The sequence below is a fragment of the Anomaloglossus baeobatrachus genome, chromosome 3, assembly GCF_048569485.1.
Source record: "Anomaloglossus baeobatrachus isolate aAnoBae1 chromosome 3, aAnoBae1.hap1, whole genome shotgun sequence".
Taxonomy (NCBI): Eukaryota; Metazoa; Chordata; class Amphibia; order Anura; family Aromobatidae; genus Anomaloglossus; species Anomaloglossus baeobatrachus.
The window spans coordinates 331,144,927-331,167,763 of NC_134355.1; the positions used below are offsets into that span (position 1 = coordinate 331,144,927).

Consider the following 22,837-nt stretch of genomic DNA (forward strand, 5'->3'; position numbering starts at 1 on the left):
CCTTGGTAAGGTTGCTACTAGCAAAACCCTTTTTGTGTTACCCTACACATAAAAATTTTCAATTTGGCATCATGTAAATTTATGCCATTGCAGGGTGCAAACTCAGTAGAAAAAAAATTACCATGGAATTTTCTGCAAATTTGTAGCAAATTTTACAACGAATATGCATAAAATGCATAAGCCACTTGCAAATTAGGTGCAGGTTCATCATCACATATATTGTGGATTTCATCCTATGCACTAGCGCTGAGAAAACTAGAAGCATAACATTTACATTAACCCTGCTGTTCTGTTCCCATTTACTATACACTTGTATTGCTCCAGGGTCACTATGACCCGGTTTATTAAATCTTGATTTTAGATACTCTAACTCAATTATTTTATACCTTTTGCTTACTAGACTGTATGGGAACATATTTGGAAATAAAAAAAAAAGAAAAATGAAATTGATTTTTTTTTTTTATTCGGAAAAAACTTAGTAATAAGTAAAAAGGAAAAATAGCAAACTACACATATGTGGTAAAAAAAAAAAAAAACCAAAACAAGCAAATCAAACATTTTGTGAAAAAAAAATGAAAGATAATAAACACTTTAATTTGAACATATTCACATGGTAATATTACTTTATGTATAATTGCATGAAGAACAATAAACATGGGCTTTTGCATAAGGATATTTGGCATCCAGAACATGTAATACCTATTTTATTATCACAAGAATAAGGGCAATAGCTGCACCTTTTTCTTTTTATTCTTGAAGCACCGCTGGTAGAGGCCTTGGGGGTAGAAGTGGTTGTGGAGGCCATGGTTTCACTTTCCTGAGCATGTTTGTGCTAGCATATGTGTACTGATAAGAGCAGAGAAGATAAGAACCCTTCTGAAAACAAGGAGATAAGCCAGGAAGACAGACTAAAGCTGGGTTCACACTAAGCGACAGCGACAACGACGTCGCTGTTACGTCACCATTTTCGGTGACGTAACAGCGACCTTCAGAAGTGAGGGAGGAATTCCAGGGCACTACTTAGCATACAGCAAGCCATTATATTCCATGTAGGAAAAAGTCTCGTATTCAGAGGCTAAAAGCAAACACCGGGGTGCTTATATCCATAGATAGCAAATCATGCGGTTTGAAATAGAAAAAATATAGCACTCACCGGTTGTTTTGCTGTGCAGAGTACTGTTTATTAAACAGCGGAGGTTACATGTGCGGAGAGGGCTGGTGGGGAGAGGGAGTGAACGCCGTGGCAGAGACGGCCGTTTCGCACCTGTCCGGTGCTTCAGCTGGAGACCAGCTGAAGCACCGGACAGGTGCGAAACGGCCGTCTCTGCCACGGCGTTCACTCCCTCTCCCCACCAGCCCTCTCCGCACATGTAACCTCCGCTGTTTAATAAACAGTACTCTGCACAGCAAAACAACCGGTGAGTGCTATATTTCTTCTATTTCTAACAGCGACCTTGTAAGTCGCTGTTATGATCGCTGCTTAGCTGTCAAACACAGCAGAAGCAGCGATCATAACGTCGCTGTGCTACATGTGCAAAGAGCAGGGAGCCGCGCTTAGCGCTGGCTCCTTGCTCTCCTAGGTACAGTACACATCGGGTTAATTAACCCGATGTGTGCTGCAGCTACATGTCACAGTGCAGAGAGCAGGGAGCCGCGCACACTGCTTAGCGCTGGCTCCTTGCTCTCCTTGCTACAGTATACATCGGGTTAATTACCCGATGTGTACTGCAGCCACATGTGCACAGAGCAGGAGCCGGCACTGGCAGCAAGAGCGGAGGCTGGTAACGAAGGTAAATATCGGGTAACCAGGGAAAGGTCTTCCCTTGGTTACCCGATGTTTACGCTGGTTACAGCTTACCGCAGCTGCCAGACGCCGGCTCCTGCTGCCTGTTCGCTTCATTTCGTCACTCTCTCGCTGTCACACACAGCGATGTGTGTGTCACAGCGGGAGAGTGACGACCAAAAAATGAAGCTGGACATTCAGCAACAGCCGGCGACCTCACAGCAGGGGCCAGGTCGTTGCTGGATGTCACACACAGCGACAGCGACGGGACGTCGCTGCAACGTCACAGAAAATGGTGACGTAGCAGCGACGTCGTTGTCGTCGTCGCTGTGTGTGACACCACCTTTACTTAGCAAAAAAAACCATTTGGAGGCCTTTAGAGCTCAGCTTTACAAAATAAGGCCCTCTTACACAGCGCGTTCTGCGCAGTCCGTTCTGCGCAGAATATACACATGTAGTGCACACCAAAAATAATCAATATAAGCCATTTTTATGGTGCGCAGATCTCAATGCATACACCCGGCAGATCGTGTGTACGACCCCATTGAAATAATGTAGGAAATAAATAAATTAATATACAATAGTAGATGCAATAAATAGACCCAACTGAGGTTATAACTCCTTTATTTCACTGAAAATATGGCCTCACAGCTGTAAAAAATGATTCCGGGCCACAATGACCCGAACACGACAAGTGTACAAATCGGCGTGTAGCTAAAAGTAAACACAAAAAAAAAATACTCATAGATAGGTCCCTCCAAATGAGGGAAAGTCAAGTAACCTCAAGTTTTAGAAACTTATAGAAAAATATCTACAGGTTCACAAAAAAATTGTCTACGGGTCACTATGACCCGAACAGCACAGCAGGGTTAAAAGTAGTGATGGGCGGACCCGGACTGTAAAATCTGGATCTGCACGGTTTCAAAGGTACCCGAGTGCTGGCCCCGGGATACGGAGTGTTTGATCCGGCACTCGAGAAATTTTAAAAAATAAAAAAAATAAGAATGAAGTAAGCACTTCAAACTTAACCGAGGCTCTGTTGCGGCTGTACACTGCTCCTGCACAGCGGTACACTGCTCCTGCAGCCTCTCCTTCACTTCCTGGGCCGCTCATCTATATGCACTTCTTTTCCAGCCCACAGGCCGGCCTGGCATCTGTGATTGGTTACAGTCAGACAGGCCCCCAGCCTGTTTGACAGTGTCTGCCTGCAACCAATCATAGGTACTGTCTGCGGGTCAGTATTGTGGTATAAGAATAAATAAAACAATTGACGTAGGGTATCAAAATTGGGGGGACCGCATGCCAGTTTTTTAAATTATTTATTTAAATAATTAAAAAAAGCCGCATGCGGTTCCTCTCATTTTGATTCCAAGTCAAGGTAAGTGCAGGGCTGGGGGCTGCAGCCTGTAGCTGTGGGCTTTACCAGTGCTGGGTAACCTAATATAGGGGACCATAAGCCAATTTTTTATTTATTTTTACTGTACGTTATAAATATGCATAGCGCCTGTGATTTCACGCAGTCAGCTGACAAGCTGCCACTGGGTGTGGGGGCGTGTCTGACTGAAACCAATCACAGGTGCCGGTAGGCGGGGAAAGCAGTGCATATTCAATGAAGGTTAATTATCGGCTCCAGACCAGAACCGGATTGTAAAAATAAGATAACAATAACCCGCTGGTCTCGGTTATCTGCGAGTCCCCCCCGTCAATAATAGGTAATGTTTTATGCAGTGGGTAGATATTAAAATCTTATCCACTTTGCAGATATTTTAATACATGAGAGATTTTCAGACCAGAAAATCTATAAAAAAAAATCTGCAGTATATCTGTCCCTATGAACAGACAATTGCAATACAGAAGAAATCCTTGACAAATCTACAGGTTCAGGACTGACTTGCTTCAAAAACCAGAGCAGATTTGTTTCTGCTGAATCCAGTTCCCATGTAGAGGTACTGTACCTTGATAATTTAAACTATCTGTTGATTTATAGATATATTCAAATTACATGTAATTTCTGTTTAATTGTTAAAGTGTTTATCTATTTACAACAGCATATGGACATTTATATTCATCACAGCAACACAATCAATCATGGTTTGCAAACACGGATAATACAAATATAAATAAAGTCATGGTATACCTGCTGGTGGTTTCATGAAAGGAGGAGGAATTAAAGGTACCACAATCGGCATATTTCCATGATTTCCATGATCCTTTGATCCTGCTGGTAATTCTGTGAGCCCATTTCCTGCAGCAAGCCCTGAATAATTTAGATTTGCATTGAATGGTGATGCATTGAATGGTGAGATAACACTTTCCTCTGATAATTTTGGCTTTGGCAATGAATTTTCTGAAATAAAAAAACAAATAAATTTAATGACTATATATATATATATATATATATGTATGTATGTACATAGTAAAGACATATCCCAAAAGACTTGCAACAGTAGTTGCAGCAAAAGGTGGTTCTTTAAACTATTGACTCAGGAGGGCTGAATACAAATGCACGTCATAATTTTTCAAATATGCTGAGAACCATGTATATAATTTCCTTTACACATCACAAATACTTGCTACTTCGTGTTGGTAGCAAGTAGCAAGTATTTGTGAAGTATAAAGGAAATGATACATAAAGTAATTTTCTGTGCGTTTTAAAAATATAAATTTGAAAATTGTGACGTGCATTTGTATTCAGCCCCCCTAAGTCAAGACTTTATAGGGCCACCTTTCGTTCCAATTAGCACAGCAAGTCTTTTGGAGGGTGTCTCTACAAGCTTTGCACATCTAGAGGCTGACATTTCTGTCCATTTTTCTTTTCAAAATAACTCTAATTGAGATTGGATGGAGAGAATCTGTGAAGAGCAATTTTCAAGTCTTGTCACATATTCTCAATGGGATTTAGGTCTGGACTTTAACTGGGCCATTCAAGTAAATGCACATCTAAATTTTCATATTTATATTTTTAAAATATTTAGAAAACCATGTATCATTTCTTTCACCTTACAAATACATGCTACTTAGTATTGCTATATCACTTAAAATCCCATTAAAATACATTTAACCCTCTGTCACATACAATAGGCCTGACAGGCACATCTCTTTTACTTTCATTTCTCCTTCCTCACCAGATTGTGAGGAAATCCCCTCCCTCCAGGTAGTCTCCTGTCTCTAGCAGCTCTGTGAAACCTCATACCACAGTTGGATTGGTAACCAACCCGATATTTACCTTGGTTACCAGTGCACACCTAGCCACAGTACACATCGGGTTAATTACCCGATGTGTACTCTGCTACGTGTGCAGGCAGCAGGGAGCCGGCTTCTGCGGACGCTGGTAACCACAGTAAACATCGGGTAACCAAGAAGCCCTTACCTTGGTTACCCGATATTTACCTTCGTTACCAGCGTCCGCTGCTCTCACACTGGCAGTGCCGGCTCCCTATTCCCTGCACTCCTAGCCACAGTACACATCGGGTTAATTACCCGATGTGAACTGCAGCTACATGTGCACAGAGCAGTAGCCGGCACTGACAGCTGAGAGCGGCGGACGCTGGTAACGAAGGTAAATATCGGGTAACCAAGGGAAGGGCTTCTTGGTTACCCGCTGTTTACCGTGGTTACCAGCGTCCGCAGAAGCTGGCTCCCTGTTGCCTGCACATTTAGTTGTTGCTCTGTCGCTGTCACACACAGCGATGTGTGCTTCACAGCGGGAGAGCAACAACTAAAAAATGGCCCAGGCAATTCAGCAACAACCAACGACCTCACAGCAGGGGCCAGTTTGTTGCTGGATGTCACACTAAGCAACATCACTAGCAAGTTGTGCATCAGCAGCGATGTTGCTAGCGATGTTGCTTAGTGTGACGGTACCTTTAGTCATAGGTAGGCTAAGTCAACATAGTATCTAACCCTACTGTTGTATTATAGTTTATAGTTCAAGTAATCACAGCTTCAAGTTCTCTAAAGAGACAATAAATAAAGTAAAAAAAGAAAGAAAAAGTTTATGAAATATAAAAAATGTGTTTAAAAAATAAAATAATTAGAACAAAGCCCTTTTCTGACCATAAAAAAACATATTTAGTATTGCCATGTAAGTACGGTCTATCAAAATATAAAATAAGTTAACCTGTATGGTAAAAACGACAGGGGAAGAAATCATGATATCAAGATTGCGGGTATTTCAACTCATTATCCCTTCATAAAGAAGTAATAAAAAGGATCAAACATCAAATGTACTCCAAAATGGTATCAATGAAAACCTGATCTCAGCACCCAAAAAACAAGCCGACACACAGCTCCATCACCATTTAATCCCATGTGGACTTTGCTTCGTATTTCTTATATTATTATATAGAAAAATGTGAATCAAAACTACAACTCATCTTGCAAAAAAACAGTCCACATACAACAATGTTGATGGAAATTTTGAAAGATATGGCTTGTGGAAGAAGGCAAGGAAAAAATGAAAGAGCAAAAAGAAAAACCATGATAAATCATTAAAAGAAGTTACCATTCTACAACTGCATAGTGAAGAATATGGCAGTCCGGGACTAGGACAAAAGGTATCATCTCGTGATTACATGTGAGATCTCGCCTTTTTACAGCAAGGAGAGCCATGGAGGCTTGTGGGATGCCACACTGCATACCGAGATCTCATAACGCAGAAGTTCAAACTCAAGATTTGCTAGCTTAGGAGGCAGAAGAAGTAACCCTTCCAAACACTTTTGCTAATAAGTGTAATTTAGAAAAATTACCAGTCTGGGGATGCCCGCTGTTTTCTTAAAGGAAACCTGTCAGGTCCCCAATGACCTGCAACAAACCAACATTCATACCAAATACCCTCCATTACCATCTTTGTATAAAGCTATTCACTAATATCAATGTTTAAATAAACTACTTAGAAATGTCACACAGTGTCTGCCTCAAAACTCGCTGAGTGTCATGACTTCATCTAACACTGTTCACACAGCAGAGTCGGACACTTCACACGATGCTGCTTTTGATTCGCACAGACAGGCTCAGGCGTCGACCAACTGTGCTCTTGTAATTGAGCTTACAGGAGTTAATTTCAGCTAGCCCGAGGAGTGTTGCTTGAGTCACATGTTGCAGGAAACTTGTCATAGTTGCCTCTGCTCTTTTTAAGATGGTGGATGAAAGCTCTATGCGATCTCAGTCCTTGTGCTTGGTTCTCCATTTGCTGTATGCTGTTTGGAGTGTTGTGGAAATACTCATGATGTCTGATTATTTCCTCCCTTCCTTTAGTTTCATCATGAGAATGTATTGTCTTGCTGTGAGTTTGAGTTTTGGTTTTCCCGTCTGTGTTTTTGTGTGGGATTAATCACTGCTGTCCAGGCCCTCTCCTGGGTGAAGGGAAGGGTGCCACTAGACCAGGGTTGTTCAAAAGCTAGGGCAAGAAAGGCAGCACAAACATCTTCACCTTCAGACGTATCTTTGGGATCAGCGTCAGCTCGGGTTTCCTTAGACTAAGGGCCAGTTTAGGTTGCTTTCACACTACATTTTTTTAACATGCGTCATGAACGTTTTTTTGCTGTAAAAGTGGATCCTGTTTTTACAAAGAAAAACGCATGCAAACGCATGTGTTATTTTGCAGGATCATGCCACTTGAAGTTTATGGGCGGGCATTGAAGCCATGTGATCAGGAGTGAGGGGAACTGAACGTGATTGACTAGGAGCCGGCATCTGACAGCTGCAGACGCAGGTAACCAAGGTAAACATCGGGTAACTAAGCGAAGTGCTTTGCTTGGATACCCGATATTTACCTTGGTTACGAGCGTCCGTAGCTGCTAGGAGCCGGGCTGCCTGCTCCCTGCACACGTAACCAAGGTAAACATCGGGTAACTAAGCAAAGCGCTTTGCTTGGTTACCAGATATTTACCTTGGTTACGAGCGTCCACCGCTCTCAGGCGGGGCAGAGAGAGAGGAGAGAGAGGGAGGGGGAGAGAGGGAGGGGGAGAGAGACTGATCACGGCAGGCTGGTTTCTGGGCATGCTCAGTAGAGCAAGCAAGATCCTGTCTATCAGCATGCCAGCGTTCACATGCGTTTGTGTTCAGTATAGTCAGGATCCAGTGAAAAACAGTATTTGGACACAGCTCAAAAACGCTACAAGTAGCGTTTTTGAAAAAAGTTAAAAAACTGCAAGTCGCTGGATCCTCACTATAACGCACGCAAACGCATATGAACGCATGTTGATGCGAGTCCATTGCAAATGCATTGAAATAAAAATGCATTTGCACTGGATCCGTTTTTGCGTTAAAAAACGTTCATACGCATGTTAAAAAAAACGTAGTGTGAAAGCAAAATTAGGTTCCCCTGTCCTCATTGATCCCGTCACACCCCATGAGAAAAAACCTCACCTATGCTAATTAGACCTGTGCCTAGTCTCGGAGACATTAGTTCCATGAGTAACAGCCCATTTTTCCAAGTTATCACGCCCCTGTTGGCATGATAACATGATTTCCACGAGCTGGCATCACCACCACCTCTTGGACATCTTGCGTATGAGATGCGTATCTTATTCATAAATAAGAGCTTTTTTTGCTTGAAATGCATTGACCTTTCCATGTTACTATTATGCCCTAAACATGTATGTGTAATGGACTTTTAATTTTTGTAATAAACTTTTTCATCTTATTTAAGCTGGTGCTGGATTTTCTCGATTTTTGTTGTACACCGCGCCCTAAGTCATATACACACACACACTGACTCTCTCTGGCGAAAGAGTGCAGAGCCCCCATGACCCGGTGTTCGTCCCATCATTCAATAACATGGAAAAAGAGCCGACTAGTCAGGGGAACTAATGGCCCTGCGACTAGTGAAGGCCCTAATTATCATAGTGACAGCACAGTTTATAAGTAGTTTTTTTAAACAACCATAATAGTGAATAGTGTTATTCATGGATGGTTAGGGAGGGAATTTAGGCATGAAGTCCTGAACGCTGTTGGGTTAGATGGCATAGGGGCCCTAACAGGTTCCCTTTAAATAAAAGCTCTGTTCAAGTGTGGTGATAGGTACTCTATAAGGCCTCTCTCACACATCCGTGAAAAACATGCACGTGTTTCACGGACGTGTCAGAGTTGCGTTTTGCACTCGGTGTGCTGTGTGTATAGCACACATGTGTTCTCCGTGTGTCATCTGTGAGAACACACGGAGAACGGGAACTTTCTGCTCACCTGTCCCTGGCGTCGCTGTCCGTGGTGCTGATCTTCGGTCTCTGATCCTGCCGACTCCCCGCTTCTGCTGCTTCTGACCGCAGTGAAGTGAATATTAAATGAGCATAATGAGCTGCGGTCAGCAGCAAGTGACAGCAGCGGCAGAGACAGGAGGGCAGGAGAAGGTGAGTAATGTTTTGTTTTTTTTCTTTTCTCTGGTGCGTGTCACACGGAACACATCCGTGTGGTCCATGTGTGTTACGTGTGACCCGACTTCGTTCCGTGTAACACCCGTGATGCCGGAGATAAAACGGACATGTTGACGTGAGGAACACATGGTCACCTGTAAGTACGGAACGGACACACAGTCCGTGCGAAAATACTTATGTGGTCGAAAACCAAAGGAATACATAGGTCTACATGTGTACGTGTCTCCAGTACATGAGAAAACTGCCAAACACGTACCGGAGGCACGTACGTGTGAAGGGAGCCTAAAACAGTGGTCCCTGACCTTTCTGACCTTGAGAGCCACATTCAGGTCTGAGAGAGGGTTGAGAGTCACAACCAGCTCTTGCCCCCTCACAGTAGTGACACCCAGAGCTCCCATTACCGGTGTAATGACAGACAACACTTTTTCACAGAAATCACACCAAGGATCCAGGGTTTCCTACCATATCCCCATTCAGATCTGATCTTCTATGGAGGATTCTCACAAAAGTCACCATGTTGAAACCTGCTTCCCATTGGTGTTTGCTAGACCTGGTGCTTATGCACGAAGCTGGAAGACAGTCGTGAGACATAAATCATGGGACTACGAGCCACATGTGTTTCCCGAGCCACAGCTTGGCAACCCCTCCTGTAAGGCATAGAAACGTTTTTTACTCTGAGATAACCAGGATCTGTTGTGGGCTGGAGTAGCATCTATTCTTGATAACTGGATGATCATGGAAGGGTGCATTACATTTTCTTGTAAGAGTAGAGTATCTCCAAGAAGACAGCCAAAGTCACAAGGTAATGCAACATATGCTAGCACTTTGTTATCAGAGTTTTCTCATAATTGTCTCTCTATGCTCAGCTGCAGAGCTAAGGTCTTGTAAAACTCAAGGTTATTATGAAGTTGTATGTGAAATAGTTTGTACTTGAATTTCCACATGTGACCCTGAGACAGTCGACCAAAATCATCCAACAGTTAGTTATATCCTAGACAATCTTTTCCCTCTTGGGCAGTACATCGACCGAAAATGCAAACTAGAAAAATTCTGCCAGTTCTGTATCTGTCTTTTGCATATAGCACTACCATAAGCAGCAACAGCGAGCAGAGACAATTAGGGTGGGTGTACACGATCCGGACATGCTGTGTCCTGGACGCAGCATGTCCTCTCCTGCGGGGTCTTAAGTAGTCTCAGCAGGAGACCGAGCTGCCCGAGCCCACAATCAGGGTTCGCGCTGCTGCAGATTCTCTGTTCTTCCTGTGGAGAGCACTCACAGCTCCTCAGTGATTGAGATGTTGCGGCTCAGGAAGCGGCACCACATGGCAGTTTATGCTGATGGAATAAACAAGCACAGTGGGCATGGGATTTCTATAAATCTCATCCACTGTCCTTGTACTGTACAACACAGCGTTTTGGAAGCAGTGAAAACATTCTGCATCCAAAACTCTGTGAACTCTGATTGTGGGCATGCAGCCTTACATGAATTCACACATAAATTAGAGCTTTAGTCAGTTTCATACATTGTTGCTATTTCATCAGAAAAGATAATAACTGCGAAAATATTGGCCACAAACAAACAATATCAGCAACTGCACCAATAACAGGGATATCTCCAGGCTATGACACCTGCAATCTATAAAATTGTTGATAATGTCTGAAAGAAATGAAATATTACAAATTCTTGTTCTTCTCATGCGGGAATAATTTTACTGTGTTTTTCTCAAACAAATTACTTGTCCATTTTATCATATTTACAAAATTCAGAACTGCATCAATTGAGAATCAAATCTACTAGCTTCTAATAGCTTCTAGGGCTGGTTCACACTTAGCGATGCAGCAGCGATCCGACCAGCGATCTGACCTGGTCAGGATCGCTGCTGCATCGCTACATGGTCGCTGGTGAGCTGTCAAACAGGCAGATCTCACCAGCGACCAGTGAACAGCCCCCAGCCAGCAGCGACGTGCAAGCGACGCTGCGCTTGCACGGAGCCGCTGTCTGGAAGCTGCGGAGACTGGTAACTAAGGTAAACATCGGGTATGGTTACCCGATGTTTACATTAGTTACCAGTGTGAGCAGGGAGCAGGGAGCCGCGCACACTGAGCGCTGGCTCCTTGCTCTCCTAGCTACAGTACACATCGGGTTAATTAACCCGATGTGTACAGCAGCTACATGTGCAGAGAGCCGGAGCCGGCAGCACAGGCAGCGTGAGAGCTGCTGGTAACTAAGGTAAATATCGGGTAACCACCTTGGTTACCCGATGTTTATCTTGGATACAGCTTACCTCAGCTGTCAGATGCCGGCTCCTGCTCCCTGCTCGCTTCATTTGTCGCTCTCTTGCTGTCACACACAGCGATCTGTGTGTCACAGCAGGAGAGCGGCTTTGAAGAAAACGAACCAGGGCTGTGTGTAACGAGCAGCGATCTCGCAGCAGGGGCCAGATCGCTGCTCAGTGTCACACACAGCGAGATCGCTAATGAGGTCACTGCTGCGTCACAAAAAGCGTGACTCAGCAGCGATCTCGGCAGCGAGCTCGCTGTGTGTGAAGCACCCCTTACACTCAAAGGTAAATTAGAAAGGGGTTTGTGTTCTATTGTGATTGTGTAGAGATTTTGATGAAAGGGAAGAAGACAATTGATGTTATAGTTTTGGTGAAAATGAGAAATGTTGAATTTACATTTAGCACTGAAGGTCCTCCAGTTACACAGCCAAGTGTGCCTGCACGTTCAGGTGACTATTCAGAATAATTTGTCATTTCTGTGTACGTGAGGAATAAAAGTATTTTTAGCCATTATATGAGTTGTATACTGCATTTTTAGTAGTTTTTGCCTCTGCTCTAGAAGCCTAAGAAATTTCTCCTTTTTCCTGTTTTTTCTTCCCTCTTTTTAGACACAGGTGAATTTTGACCTCTCATTTCATACAGATTTGTAGACAAATTTAGACCTCCTTCACACTTCCATATTTCCGGTACGTGTGATGTCCATTTCCACACATGCTGGAGATACGGTCACGTAGATCCATGAAATTCAATGGGTTTGCGCACATGTCCGTGTTTTCACACAAACCATCTGTCCATGTAGAGCACATGCATGTCTGTGTGCTCCACACTGCGACATGTGTGTTTTCTGCCCCCAGCATCGGTGTTAGACGGACCGCACACTGATATGATCCTCGTGATAGTGTAACACAGGGGTGGGCAATTAATTTTCCCATGGGACCGCATGAAAAAATTCGGATGGTTTTAGAGGGCCGAACTAATATAATTAACTCCGTTTTACCCAATACTGTATACAGTATATATACTATCCCTTCATATACAAACAGTAAGTTACGGACTGTGTGACCCCTCGTGACCCTGCACGCACACATGTCCGTTTTTTCTCCGGCAGCACGGGTGTCACATGGATCGCACACTGATGTGATCTGTGTGACATCAGTGTGACAAGTACCAGAGAAAACACGGGTCTTTTTAATAAAAAGATTTTCTATATTTACCTCTCTCCAGCTCTGCTGTCTCTGGCTCTGCTGTCTCTGCTGTCTCTGGCTCTGCTGTCTCTGCTGTCTCTGGCTCTGCTGCCTCTGGCTCTGCTGCCTCTGGCTCTGCTGCCTCCCGCTCCTTATCGCTGGTAATTATACTCACTGAATATTCACTGCAGTGAGCAGCTGGAAGCAGGGACAGCGCTGGGGACCGCATCGCTGGGTGAGTATACAGGTGTATGTGTGTGTGTGTGTTGAGAACCTGGAAGCCGGAGCATCTCGGGGACTCGTTACAGTTCCCAATGAACTCTGATGAACCCATGAAGCTGTAGCGTGGGTGTCGCAGGGTGGTCATCAGAGTTCATTGGAAACTCTGATGACCTCCTGGAGGTCACTGTACTTGCAGAATACTCACCTGTCCCTGCGGTGATGTCCTCAACGGTGCTGTGCCCGGTGCTGTCATCGCAATGCTCCGGCTTCCAGGTCCTGAGTGCGGTGGATAATCAATGAATGAGCGGTGGTCAGGAGCGGGAGGCAGCAGAGCTGAAGAAAGCAGGTAAATATGGAAAATCTTTTTATTTCATAGACTCGTGTTTTCTCCGGTACCTGTCACATGTATGCAAACAGGTACCGGAGAAACGCAATCAGGCCCTGTAATGGCGGTATGGTGCTGCAGGGGGCGGGGAGAGAGCGCATGGTACTCGATGTAACTCCAGTACCACTCGCAGTTACGGGCTTCTCTCTCTCTGTGTATATATATATATATATATATATATATATATATTTATATATATATATATATATATATATATGCACATACACACACACACACACACACACACACTATATACATATATACACAAACAATCCCCATATACTACATCACTACACCCCCATATACACCTGTAATATACATCACTACACCCCCATATACACCTGTAATATACATCACTGCACCCCCATATACACCTGTAATATACATCACTACACCCCCATATACACCTGTAATATACATCACTACACCCCCATATGCACCTGTAATATACATCACTACACTCCCATATATACCTGTAATATACATCACTACACCGCCATATACACCTGTATTATACATCACTACACCCCCATATACACCTGTAATATACATCACTGCACCCCCATATACACCTGTAATATACATCACTACACCCCCATATGCACCTGTAATATACATCACTACACCCCCATATGCACCTGTAATATACATCACTACACCCCCATATGCACCTGTAATATACATCACTACACCCCCATATGCACCTGTAATATACATCACTGCACCCCCATATATACCTGTAATATACATCACTACACCCCTATATACACCTGTAATATACATCACTACATCCACATATACATCACTAGACCCTTATATACTACACCTGTAAAACTACATTGCCATATACTACATCACTACACCCAAATATTACTCACCAGTTACCCTCCACTCCACTCCCCCCATTGTCCCCTCAGGTTACTAGTCACCACTCACCTTTCCCTCCTCAGGCACCTCTGTACGGTCTTCCGCTGACATCCTTCTTCTCTTGTACGGCCCCCCGCTGAGCTGCTTCCTCTCTTCATAGAGGTCCCGGCTGCTGCAGCTTCTTCTCCTGCCGGGCGGGAACTTTTCAAATGGCACACACGCGCGCCATACTGACGACATCAGGGCGCACGTGTGTGTCACAGAGAAAGTGCCGGCAGGCAACAGAGGACAGATTCCTGCGTTCCACTGCTGCACTGTGCGGCACTGCAGGATCTGTCCTCTGTTCCCTGCACGCCGGCACGCAGCGTGTGATGAGGGCAATCTGACCACGGGCCGCCCAGAGCCTGGAGCTCCGAACAACAGGTCGGATTGCCCTCATCAGTGACCGGCAGCAAGGACGCCCGAAGCCAGGCGGGCTGGTCACAGAGAGTAGGCGGGCCGGATGTGGCCCGCGGGCCGCCCCTTGCCCAGGTCTGGTGTAACACATACCAGAAAAAACACCTGTCCCTTTAAAAAACATTTTTTAATACTTATCTGTGTCCGGCGCTGCTTTGCTTCTGGGCACCGCTCATTATGCTCATGCATATTCACTGCACTGACCACAGACCCGGAATCAACTGCAGCACCGGAGACATGTATGTATACAAGTTCATGCCGTCCATGTGCTATCCGGATATCACATGGATAGCACACAGAGAACATACATATTGACAAACATACTGACCTGCCTCACGAACAGTCATACACGTGTGTTAAATGCACCAATGTGTAAAAGAGGCCTAAGGCTATGCTGGCACTAGAAAATGGACTTTTCTTCAGAAAAATCCGCACCCTCTGGCAGAATACCGCACCCGCAGCAAAAACCACGGTAAAATCACACCCGCGTTTTTGCCGCGGCTTTGCAGGGGCTTTTCCGCTGGTTGGTCCCTGCGTTTTTTTACCATTATCTATAGCAAAAACCGCAGCTACCTGCAGAAAAGCAGTGACATGCTCATTCTTTTTGCTGCAGAAATCCTGCAGCAAAACCTGTAGGGGAAAAAAAACGCAATGTGCACAGACCATTTTTTTACCATAGGTTTTGCTGGGGAATGACTGCAGAGAGGTTATGAACATTTTCTCAAGAAATTTCTGCAGCAAAACCGTGGCAAATCCGCAGCAAAAAAAGCAGCATGCGTACAGGGCCTTAAGCGTTTTTTCAGAGTGAACGAACAGTGCAAAAGACAAAAAATAACTGATAAGTGGGAAAATACCATTTCTTCTCTAATAAGATATATTTGCATTCCTTACCTCACTTGTTCGGTTGAATTAGGAGATGCAATTATGATCCCAATATGAGACTGACTTAACATATATCATTTCTAATGGCATAGTTACAAGTTATTTTGGAGACTGACAAAGAGCAGATACGTCTGGATAAAAAATATCAATAAACAATATCAAAATGTGTTGTTTCCCTAGTTAAGAGAAACACGACAGTATTAAAAAATCGGTCTGATTTTCATCCAGACAATTAGAACAATTTTCTTCTCATTTGTCCTCTTTTACAGTATCGGTTTTTAATAATTTTCAGGACCATATGCAATTTCCCATGTTACAGAATCGTAATGTATCTGTAAAAATCGTATTGTATATTGTGACATCTGATTTTTTTTCTCACACCCATAGCCTTGAATGGGTGCGTCTCATCTGATTTCAGGGAAAAATTGTAACGTGCTGCGATTTTATCACAGACAAATTTTACAATGAAAAAAATAAGTCATCTTCACTGCCCTATTGAATAACATGGGTCAGTGTGCTATCTGATGAAAAATCAGATAGCACTCGTCCGATTTATACAGTTGTCTGAATGAGCCCTAAAAGGGGCACTCTCTTTAAAATTATTCCGCTTTGAAGCCTTCATACTGCTCTTGTATGCACTCTTGTCAATAAATTGTTGTGTTGCTCGAGAAATAGCGTCTTCTATAAGGGTATGTGCACACGGTAACTTTTTAGGTGTATTACGCCCAAGATACGCTTGAAAAATCAACAATAAAACACTCCATGAAATAAAAATACACAGTAATGTGAAAATGACTATACTGTGCACATGTTCCGTCTTATGTCTCTTCTTTCAACTACTTCAGAGTTAAAAAAAAAAAACAAACAACAAACCTGCAGTAGTTAAAACAAGGCACATACTCATTCTTTGGTTGACTTTCTCTCAGGAAAGCCACCTGTACTTTATACTTAACCCTTTCATCCTAAAGCCTGTTTTCACAATCCTGACCAGACCACTTTTTTCATTTCTGACCAGTGTCACTTTATGAGGTTATAACTCTGGAACACGTCAACAGATCTTAGTGATTCTGAGAATGTTTTTTCATAACATATTGTTCTTCAAATTAGTGATAGACTTAGGATGATATTTTTTATGTTTATTTGTGAACATACCGGAAATATGATCAAAATTGTGAACATTTCTCAATTTTCAAACTTTCAATTTTTATTTCCTTAGCCAGAGTTATATCACGCAAAATAGTTAATAAATAACATTTCCCATATGTCTACTTTACATCAGCATCATTTTTGAAACATAATATTTTTTTGTTAAGAAGTTGGAAGGGTTAAAAGTTTTTTAACAATTTCTTGTTTTTCCAACAATATTTCCAAACCCTTTTTTTTACAGCCCACATCCCATTTGAAGTGACTTTGAGAGGCTTAGGTGACAGAAAATACCCAAAAGTGACACCATTCTAAAGACTGCACCCTTCAAACTTCTCAAACCACATTCAAGAAGTTTATTAACCCTTCAGCTGCTTCACAGGAATTAAAGCAATGTGGAAGGAAAAAATGAAAATGTTACTTTTTCATACTAAAATGTTCATTTAGCCACAAATTTTTCATTTTCACAAGGGTACAAGAAGAAAAAAAACATACAATTTGTTGTGCAATTTTTCCTGAGCATGCTGATACCTCATATGTGTGGGGAAACTACTGTTTGGGCGCAAGGCAGGATGCAGTGGCGAAGAAGTGCCATTTTGGCTGGAAAAGATTGCGGATGTCATGTCGTATTTGAAGAACACCTGACATGGCAAAACATTGAGGAATTCATTTAAGGAATTAGTGAGCATTTTTAACCCTCCAGTGATTCATAGAACTATATAACATTGGTATGAGTAAATGAAAATTACAATTTTTTCAACTAAAATGTTGCTTTGGTCCTAATTTTTAATTTCAAAAGTGGTAATGGCAGAAAACAAGCGATACAATTGGTTGTGCAATTTCTCCTGAGTACGCCAATACTTTTGAGGCACAGTGTAAAGCTCAGAAGTGCAAAAGCGCCATATTTGACATCATATTTTGCTGGTTTGAAGGTGCCATGTTGCATTGGCAGTGCTCCTGAGTAGAGATGAGCCACCCCCCTAGCGTTCGAGTTTGGTTCGTCGAACGGAGGCCCCGTTCGACGAAACGTTCGACGAACCACTCGAACCCCATTGAAAACAATGGGAGGCAAACACAAACACATAAAAACACATTATACATGTACACATACAGTTAATAAACATTGCCATAACACTTACAGGTCCCTGCGATGCGTCCTGCACTCTGTCTCCCGCCGCTTTTCCTTCCGATATCGCTGCGTCCTCCCAGTAACCAGCACTGATGATAGGACCTATCGTGACGTCAAAATTGCATGTGACCAGTCACGTGTCTATTATCTCATTGGCTACAGACTGTTCACATGGCTAGATGTCATTGCTAGGTCCTGTCAGTGCATCTCTCCGGTAAGCGGTGCTCATTTGAGCATGTCCTTTTACCGGCGAGATGCTCTGGCACATGATCGGCTTCCCCATCCATGCATGTCGGCACTCTTTACAGAGTCAGCCCACTTTCAGGGACTATATGCCACAGCCGGTGAATAGCGTCACCGGGAATCACGTGATCGGAGCACCGTTGCTGAGGTAACCCGTCTGTCAGCGGTGATGTCACCGCTTACAGCACGCAGCTTCTGCTCACTTACTCAGTGAATAGACTGAATGGGAAGCTACAGCGTCTTCCTCCCATGCAGTGCTGTCTGATGTAGCAGAGCTGCATGGGTTGAAGGAGAAAGAAGACAGAAGAGCAGGATCGTGGAGGGCTGACAAGGAGTAATAAACATGGAGTCTATAAGTGTGTCTGTGTATTTATTTCTATTATAGTATTTTTTCTCTGTGTGGTGTCTTTTTTTAACCCTTTATTGGAGATTCTTAATGGCTGGGTCAAACTTGCCTGACATTAAGAATCTCTGGATTAATACTAGCTAGTAAAACAAAGCTTAACTCATTATTACCCAGCAAGCCACCCGGCTTCAGGGCTGCTGGAAGAGTTGGATATAGCGCCAGATGATGGCGTTTCTATGAAAGCGCCATTTTCTGGAGCGGCTGCGAACTGCAATTTGCAGCAGAGGGGCCCAGAAAGCTTGGGCTAACCTGTGCTGCGGATTCCAATCCACAGCTGCCTAGTTGTACCCGGCTGGACACAAAAATGGGGCGAAGCCCACGTAGTTTTGTTTTTTTTAATTATTTCATGAAATTCATGAAATAATTAAAAAAAGGGCTTCCCTATATTTTTAGTTCCCAACCGGGTACAAATAGGCAGCTGGGGGTTGGGGGCAGTTGTACCTGCCTGCTGTACTTGGCTAGCATACAAAAATATGGCGAAGCTCACGTCATTTTTATTTTTTTTAGTTTTTTGGCAAAAAAAATAAAAAATGCTTCCTTGGATTTTCCTTTGCCAGTGAAGGTAACACCAAGCAGTGGGGGTTAGCAGCCAGTAGCTGCTTGGATTACCCTTAGCTAGCAATACAAAAAATGCAGCGGGAGCCCATATATTTTTTTTTTAATTATTTATTTAAATGACTAAAAAAATGGGCTTCCCTGTATTTTAATTACCTCACATCACAGTACTGTAAAAATAAATCATTAAAAAAATGATGTAGCGCTCCGCGGTATTTTTGATTCTCAGGGCAGATAAAGCAGACAGCTACGGGTTGCCACCCCCATCTGCCTGGCGTTACCTTGGCTGGCAATCAAAATACAGGGAAGCCCATTAATTTTTTTTTATTTAAAAAAATAGTTAAAAAAAAATGACATGGGGTCCCCCAATTTTTGATAGTCAGCTAGGGTAAATAAGATGGCTGTAGCCTGAAAACTACAGCTGGCAGCTTTACCGTGATTGGTGATCCAATGTGGAGGTCACCCCAGGCTCTTTTTTATAATTATTTTATAAATGATAATAATTACAAAAAAAAGTAGGGTCCCCCCAAATTGGATCACCAGCCAAGGTAAAGCGGACAGCTGTGGTCTGGTATTCTCAGGGTGGGAAGGTCCATAGTTATTGGCCCTTCACAGCCTAAAAATAGCAGGCCGCAGGCGCCCCAGAAGTGGGGCATCTACTAGATGCGCCAATCCTGGCGCTTCACCCCAGCTCATCCCGTGCCCTGGTGCAGTGGCAAGCGGGGTAATAAATGGGGTTGATACTAGCTGTAAGGTCACCTGACATCAAGCCTAGCAGTTTGTGATGTCATGGCGTCTATCAGATACCCGACATCACAAACTGTCAGTACTAACAAAAAAAATAGACAAAAAAAAATGTATTTGAAAAAACACTCCCCAAAACATTCCCTCTTTCACCAATTTATTGTAAGGAAAACAAAATAAGGGGGTCCCACGACGACTCTGGACCATCTACAATATGGGGGGACACGCTCAGGGAACGTATCCCTCATTTTCTAGGAGTGCAGACCCTCCATGTGAGGAGTGTGGGTTCAATGAATCTGCACCCTCTCTCCCCGGGTCCACAGCAGCAGAGTCCATGTCCTAACTGTTGCTACCAAAGTTGCAATGCCCTGCTCATGAGGTAAGGGCATGCCTAATCAGGAGAATTATTCTACATTTCCAAATATTGGTATTTGCTGATATTATTGCTATTCCACCAACTATATATTGGGGATAGGATCTTGGAGATGGAATACCCCTTTAAGTCCAGTTATCCAGCTGAATAAATACTAAACAACAGAGCTCGCTATTTAGACATGTTTTCTTGTGGCGTATAACGGACTCTCATGTTTGGTAATCGTTCAGCAGGGCAACTATAAGATCAAATACCTCCATTGGGAAATGTAGTATAGCTCTCCTGATCAACTATGTTCCTTACCTCATGAGCAGGGCATTGCAGTAGCTTACAGATGCATGGTTACCGCCACTCACTGTGTCTTAACACAGGACGCTGAGCTGACAGCCGCTCTGTGCATGCAGCAGCATCTATTGTGAAGGAGGGGCCCGCGGGGGATCAACGCTGCACAGGTACCGTGGGACACCGGGGAACACCGGTGAGGTTATAGGGGGTGACCTGGCAGGGCCTGGGGAGGAGTTTTCTGTCGCATGTATCATGGCACATGCGACAGAAATCAGAAGAGTAGGGTGAATGCGGCCATCTTGAATTTCCAGGAAGTAGTCGGGGGGGGGGCACTTTGGCGACACCGGGGGACCGGGGAGGAGATTTATCTCCCATCTGACATGTTTGTTCATGTCAGATGGGAGATTAATAATTTTTTTCGCCGCTGTCATTTACTGTAACTTGATCATCGGTATACGGTGTATACCGGTGATCACGTGAGCGGGGACCGGAAAAAACGTCCTGAATCATGATCTCCAGGGTCTCAGCTACGGCATGAAACCCTGAAGATTTTCTGACGCTGGTGGGCGCTATTCACTTATTTCTGCCTGCTGTTTATAAACGGCAGATCAGAATAAGGATACATTCACACGACCGATCCGTTGTTGCGGTCCGCAAAAAAAAGGTCCGTTTTTTTCAGGGATGCATCCATGTGGCATCCGTTTCCGTTCTGTATACAGTCCATATGTCATCTGTTTGTCATCCGTGTGCCTTCCATTTTTTTGCGTACTGCAAAAAAACTGAAGGAGGGAAAATACATAAATTTACCCAGGATCCATAGCTTCAACCTACATGAGGCGGTTCATTCCATGTTCACTCCACTGCCATTTTCTACTGCTTTTCACAGCGTAGAGCGCTCTGGTGATTTTCTTGTGCTTGTACACTTCATTTCAGTCTTTTCTGTCATTATAATGGCAGAAAGACACACAATGTCCCACTCTCCTGCATTTTGTAATATTGCACCCTTTGGTGCCTTTCATGTGGCACTAAGGGGTGCTTAGCCTTGTATATAGCCAAAAAAATAAATAAATTTAAAAAAAAAATGATGTGGGGTTCCTCCTATTTTTGATAGCCAGCTAGGGTAAAGCAGACGGCTGCAGCCTGCAGACCACAGCTGGCAGCATCACCTTGGCTGGTAATCCAAAACAGAGGGCACCCCACGCTGTTATTTTAAATTAAATAAATAATAAAAAAAAAAACACGTGGGGGTCCCCCCAAAATTGGATCACCAGCCAAGGTAAAGCAGACAGCTGGGGTCTGATATTCTCAGACTAGGGAGGTCCATGGTTATTGGACTCTCCCCAGCCTAAAAATAGCAGGCCGCAGCCACCCCAGAAGTGGCGCATCCATTCCTGGTGCTTCGCTACAGCTCATCCCGTTGCCCTGGTGTGGTGGCAACGGGGTAATATATGGGGTTATTACCAGATGTGTAATGTCACCTGGCATCAAGCCCTGGGCTTCGTGATGTCAGGCGTCTATCAGATACCGATATCACCAACCCAGTCAGTAATAAAAAAAAAATAGACGACAAACACATTTTTATTTGAAAAAACACTCCCCAAAACATTCCCTCTTTCACCAATTTATTAGAAAGAAAAAAAATCCAGGTCTGGTGTAATCCAAGGGGGTCCCATGACGATCCATACCATAGTCAATGTCCCAGTCAATGAAGAACAGAATGTTCCATATTGGCTGGGAGAGCAATGCAGTGACCTGAGCTAACATCAATAGGTCATCCCAGGTCACTGCAGGGCATGACGAGCGCTGCTGTCAGGAGGTTAGCGAGGTACATTACCTACGGTGATCACTGCACTCCTGATAGCAGAACTGTTACTGCAGGGCATGAGGAGCGCTGCTGTCAGGAGGTTAGCGAGGTACACTACCTGCGGTGATCGCTGCACTCCTGATAGCAGAGCTGTCACTGCAGGGGATGAGGAGGGCTGCTGTCAGGAGGTTAGCGAGGTACATTACCTGTAGGGATTGCTGCACTCCTGATGGCAGAGCTGTCACTGATTTCAATGACCACCGCCTTCACAACCAAGTATCGCGGGTGCCTGTGACGTCACTGCTAGTGACAGTCTCAGGTCGGCAGCGAGAGGAGATGTGACAAGCGGCGGCCATGGAGGACAGTGACAGCGCTGCCGTCGGGAGGACAGGACTTCATCACCGCAGGTAAGGAACTTCACTAACCTCCTGACGGCAGCGCTTGTCATCCCCGCGGCTGCTGTCACTGCAGTGTGGGCAGCTGCGGGCACCGTACAGTGCGGGTAGGTGTGGACACTGCTGAGCGGGAAGCCGCGGGGCTGGGCTGGGGCTGGGGCTGGAGCGGGACACAGACTGCAGTGGCATCCGACGGAAGTCACACGGAAGTGCTTCTGTGTGGCTTTCGGGAATTTTTGCACACATAGCCAGGGTAAACATCGGGTTACTAAGCAAAGCGCTTTGCTTGGATACCCGATATTTACCCTGCTTGCCAGCTTACCGCA

At 44.1% G+C, this 22,837-nt stretch overlaps 1 protein-coding gene across 2 annotated transcripts in view; it reads right to left on the reverse strand.

Moving 5' to 3' along the window:
• SOBP (sine oculis binding protein homolog) overlaps positions 1-22,837 on the reverse strand; it is a 276,403-nt gene that overhangs the window by 167,082 nt on the left and 86,484 nt on the right. For both annotated transcript variants that reach the window (XM_075340072.1, XM_075340071.1), the window contains one exon: positions 3,921-4,130. In XM_075340072.1, coding sequence (XP_075196187.1) covers positions 3,921-4,130 — 210 coding nt within the window. The remainder of the gene's footprint in view (positions 1-3,920; positions 4,131-22,837) is intronic.